General features: G+C 44.4%; 2 protein-coding genes across 2 annotated transcripts in view; one reads left to right on the top strand and one right to left on the bottom strand.

Moving 5' to 3' along the window:
- The window catches only part of LOC109973463 (protein CYR61), a 6321-nt gene extending 5662 nt beyond the window's left edge, over positions 1-659 (top strand). Inside the window, exon 6 of the mRNA XM_020623082.1 lies at positions 507-659. Coding sequence (XP_020478738.1) covers positions 507-659 — 153 coding nt within the window. The remainder of the gene's footprint in view (positions 1-506) is intronic.
- Positions 660-2414: 1755 nt separating this feature from the next.
- Positions 2415-5167, bottom strand: part of ddx39ab (DEAD (Asp-Glu-Ala-Asp) box polypeptide 39Ab) — a 6253-nt gene continuing 3500 nt past the window's right edge. Inside the window, exons 7-10 of the mRNA XM_020623162.1 lie at positions 4385-4494; positions 4036-4180; positions 3700-3847; positions 2415-2635 (exon numbers count right to left, since the gene is read on the bottom strand). Coding sequence (XP_020478818.1) covers positions 2619-2635; positions 3700-3847; positions 4036-4180; positions 4385-4494 — 420 coding nt within the window. The 3' untranslated portion in view covers positions 2415-2618. The remainder of the gene's footprint in view (positions 2636-3699; positions 3848-4035; positions 4181-4384; positions 4495-5167) is intronic.

The following is a 5167-nucleotide window of genomic DNA, read 5'->3' as shown; positions in this document are numbered from 1 at the left end:
CCACACACAGCGACCCCGATTATAGAATAGCTGTCCTTAGTGTATCTGCAAGTAGACACAAGCCAGGTCCACATGTCAATACATGTGGAATGGGGAGAAGAATTTAGATGGGTGCATCTCCAACATGGAAACAGCAAAGCGACTTTAGACTGAGACAGACTCTTTGTGGAAAACATGAATGCAACCAGCCACCAAATGTCCTCTGAACTGTGAGGCTTTTGTTGGGGACAGCAGAGCAGGAGCTGACTCACACCAGGGCAACTTGTTTCTGTAGTTGGAGGTGTGGATTCACATCAGTTACTGAACAGGTCTGACCGGCAACAGTGAGCTGGTCTGACTGTGCTTTGGAGCCAAATAGGAACCCAGCTGTGCACTCTGGTTTCTGAAGACTGACGAACCAAATGAAGACTTTAAAGAAAAGCCTGGGGTGGTGATGGCAGAAGATGGATGCTCTGAGAGGAACATGGCTTTTGCCTTTTTATGGTATTTATTCACTGGTGTTTCAGACAGATGTGACACGGTGGCCTGTCACCAGCGAAGGCAACGCTGCCATGTATGGAGCATCAATGTGGCTGAACCGGGATCTGCTGTCAGCCTTGAGATCCAGGGCTAGACCCCAGAGTCACAGCGGTCAGAAAGCCTCATCTGGCGATGGATGAAGAAGAGGATGTATGTAAGACAGGGCTGAACCTGACAGGTGTAGAATTTGTGCATATTAGTGGAGAACATGTCCGATATTGTTTACACAGCTGGACTCATCCTGCACCTTCCCTCCACAAGAAACTGAGATATTTAACAAGCACCAGGAGAACAAGCCTGGGACTTGGGCCTCAAGCAGTCGACCGCCCAAGTCTGGGCAAATTACAATCCTGCCTGAGAGAAAATCAGCCCTTGTTTGGTTTGCTATAAAAATAAAATTGGAGAACTGTATGCACTGAGGTAAACATGTAATTTGTGACCAGTGGGTGGAAGCACTCGAGCCTGTAATTGAACAGCGAGTCAGCTCACTGAAACAACATAACTCGTGCGTCCTCGTGGTTACATGGTGTCGGTTTCTGAGAAATGCTGTGCTGTTGGTTAACATCACTGACAGGGACACAGGACTAGGTTGGCGCTGCCAGAGGTGTCCAAGGACTCCTGTAAAGGCAGGTTTGATGGACAGTTCTTTATTATTCTTTAATTTTTGTTCCTTTATTATGACTAAGGTTAAGGAACAGCCTCACAAGTTAAGGTTTCTTAACTGAAACTTGGAGGAAAGTTCACGCACCTTATGACAGCCTTGATTCATAAGATTGTATTTAATGCAAAGAAACGCAAAGGGATTAAGAAGTCTAACACTACACAGACATTAAGACAATCACACCATTTTGCCTGTTGTGTAATAAGATAGTGGCTTAGACATTTTTGTGGTTTTCTGTGAAAATGGAAACATTTAAGGAGAGTTAAGGTTTCTAAGGAGACTGCTGCATCTCAGTCCTACAGTATTTTTAACTTCATGGGTAATAAAATTGTTTACCCACTTGTATGTCGTGGTTATAGAGCAGCTATGTACAGGTGTATTGTTACCCTCTTTGTCGTTCTCTACTGTATCTTACTGAAATAGTCCATGAACAGTGTAGCACTGAACAGAGTTCAGATCCTTTATGAACATTAAGTTCCGATTTGAAACCATGACTATGTCTACTACTCTACTGTACATTAATGCCATCGGTAATAAAAACACTTTTTAAGTTAAATGCTAACTTGGAAGGTGTTGCATATGTTGCCAGTTCAGCTTGTTAGCATGCTAGCATTTGCTCATTAGCAGCCATTAGTTCACAAACCAAAGTAATTTTAACATCAGGGTGGCGCAACATAAAAAGTCACAAGCTCAAGTCGGAATTAATCCTCTGTACAAATGTTTCATTCCAATTCACCTGGCAAATATTTAAGGTTGGACAAATAGGTGGCTTGGCCGTCAAGAGCCATGCACAGCTAAAAATAGATTCAATTAACAACCTTTGTCAATGTCAAGTGTTTTAATAGCTAAATACAAGACTAACACATACACAGATCAATTCTTTGATTACACAGTGTGCCGAGGACATCAGTATTAAAATTAGCAAACCACCACATGGTCACTTCATTTCTACGAGGCATTAAAATCAGAGGAGCTGCCGCTGTATGGGCCACGGTCATGTCTTCACCTACTGTCACCACAGGACTTTGTCATCACTTTTTAAAGCTCAGAGTGATCCAGCAGTTTAAAAACAACTTTCTATACAAATTAGTTTTAACATAAAAGGCTTAAATTTACTTTTACATGTTCCTTCTTTAAATGTACCCAACGCTCTGCTTGAGTAAAAAAAAACAAATAATAATCAGTGAGGGTGTAGAGACTGGAACAGCCTCACAAGAGACCACAATAGGAAATATGGCATTTTATAAAAAGTTTTAATTTCACTGAGCAAAACAAAAAGCAGTAAAAGACAAAGTCCCTGTCCCAAAACTTGACAATAAAAATAAATGTGTGGTGAACCCAGGGAACACGCAGGGCTTTCACATCAACGATGAAGTACATCTACTTCCAAGTACAAGACAAGTTCCACGGAGAGGAAGACGTCTGCTTGGCTGAGGACTCATCTGGACTGCTCAACTGGAGAGGGAGGGGGAGAGAGGAGGAAGGGGGGTGAGAGGTGCGGTAACAGCTGAACATAACAGCTTTTCAGCAGCAGGTTAAACATGTGAGGAAAGTGCACATGGCAGCATCAGCTGCTGTAAGGCGACTCAAGGTTTATTACCCCAGCTGAGGGTCTACGGGAAACATGGAGCTGGCCTTGACACACAACATCAACAACAGTGTGTGGTTGTGATGGTCAACGTACCTCATCCTCACATTACTCTCACTTATTACTTCTACCCGTCACCACACGGTGCATTTCCAGCTGGTTTTAATACTCATTTTTAAAATCTTAAACAAACCCTTCAGTCCATGGTACCATCAAAAAGTAAAACTCTTTTTACTCCCAGGCCCGTAACTGGTATTCTGGTGAGCTTTTAAACAGACACAGGACACAATCTGGACCTTTGTCTTTTTAATTCCATATTTTAACATTTTACAATTCAACTGCCCATAAATGCTCAGTTTTGGGTCAGAGATGCTGATTGGTTTGTTTTGCTCCAGTGAGAGCACTGATGTCACCTGTAAATCATCGGTGAATCCCTTGAATTTGTCTGCACCGGGGTTTTTTTTTTTTTGGGTCTACATATCTTGTCATAGTTAACCTAAAATTAACTGGCAACTATTCTGGTTTGACCTTCTCTGATGTCGCATATTCCTGTTCTACTTTGGTTGGGATGTACATGAGCTGCTTTAATCAGTGGTCTTCTGTTCTCCAAATGAGCCCCCAGTTGTCTGTTTGCTTGTCTCTCTGACCCAAAAATTACTGTCATGGCAGAGAAGTTAGCCCCAAGCTAGCAGATAAGATGCTAAAGATGCTAACTGCTTTGTACCACAACATAAAACGTTCATTTCTATGATCCAACTCATATTAAAAACATTGTGGAGGAGATTCTGAGGTTCCACACAAGGTGTTTCTTTAATAGATTCACACATAAAAATGTAAACTTATCAATTAAGGAAATGTGAAGTTCAGTGTGCTGGGGCTCGCCAACCATTAAGAGGTTGAGGCCTTTGCAGCGGGAAATGGAAAGACTTACTGTAAGAGGAGATGTCAATCTCATCTGGCAGCTCGGCCACGTTGACCTCGAAGCGGTCCTGCACATCGTTCAGAGTCTTAGCGTCAGTCTCGTCAGACACAAAGGTGATAGCCAGGCCTTTGGTCCCAAACCTACCAGCACGGGCAACCTGAGGGGTTCCACAGTGATACAAGTTAGCGAAATCCTAAAATTTAACACATCACACTACGAGTCGAAGACAGCTACCCAGAGTTTGATGTGCATCACTTAGGTTCTGGAAAAGAAATTCATTCAAACCAACTTCTGAGAATGTTGCCAAGAACAAACAACCAGCTGTTTCCCCTCGGCAGCTCTCACCCGGTGCAAATAGGTGTCCGAATCTTCTGGCATGTCGTAGTTGAAGACGATATTGACCCGCTCGATGTCCATCCCTCGGCCAAAGAGGTTTGTGGCCACCAAGATGCGCCTCTGGAAGTCCTTGAATTGCTGATAGCGAGACAACCTGGGGGTTAGGAGGGGCAGCGGGGAAGACAGAGGATTATCAACACAGCTGCTGTGGCATCACCGGACTCATTCCACTTTGAAGGCACTGTGAAGGTGTTGAGATAACTGATGAGGTATCATGATGCATAAACATATTCCACGTTCATTCAGAGTCCAATAGAGCCTGTGTTTTGCAGGATGTCAGAACATGTGTCAGCCTCACCTTTCCTCCTGGGCCATCCCCCTGTGGATGGCAATGGCGGGGAAATTCTGTTCCACCAGAAGCTGGGACAGAGCGATGCAGCGCTGAACTGACTTGACAAAGATCACCACCTGGAGGCAAAGCAAAGCCAATAAAGCACAGATTAACGACTGGCAACCTGAGGGGTGTATATGGGGTTCAGTAGCAACTGAATTCAAATCCCTTATTCCATCCATCCATCCATTTCCCTCCACTTATCCGGGACCGGGTCGTGGGGGCCGCAGTCTTAAGCAACACTCCCTCCAGCTCCTCCGGGGTAATGCCGAGGCTTTCCCGGGCCAGCCGAGAGACATAGTCCCTCCAGCGTGTCCTGGGTCTTCCCCGGGGCCTCCTCCCAGGCCTCAAATCCCTTAATTCAATCTGTTTAAGGTGTTTATAGGCCGTGAACTGGTTTTACTTTACTCGGTGCCATCACAAAACTGATTTAAAACAGTTAGTCTAACCAAAGGTATAAATGAAGCTTCTTCTAATCTGAGCATCAGATGCAGCTGAGCTGAGCACTGCACTACTACAGGTCCCAGAGCCAGACACCCACAGAGCACGGCATAACAGTGGTGGCAGGATGAGTAGGCCGTGCACTCGTCCTCACATTATCAGCAGTAACACGGGGCTGACTAGCCTGTCGTACGCTATAGAAACTGTTAAACACAGGACTTGTTCCTCCACTAATATCACATCTTTCAGTTGTTTCTGACTTGGGAGCATCAGCCATGTTTGTTGTTAACAACAGCATTTCTGAGTTAT

This window comes from Monopterus albus, unplaced genomic scaffold, assembly GCF_001952655.1.
Source record: "Monopterus albus unplaced genomic scaffold, M_albus_1.0 scaffold292.1, whole genome shotgun sequence".
Taxonomy (NCBI): Eukaryota; Metazoa; Chordata; class Actinopteri; order Synbranchiformes; family Synbranchidae; genus Monopterus; species Monopterus albus.
The sequence above is the reverse complement of the archived record's forward strand: the minus strand, read 5'-3'. Positions and strand labels throughout refer to the sequence as shown.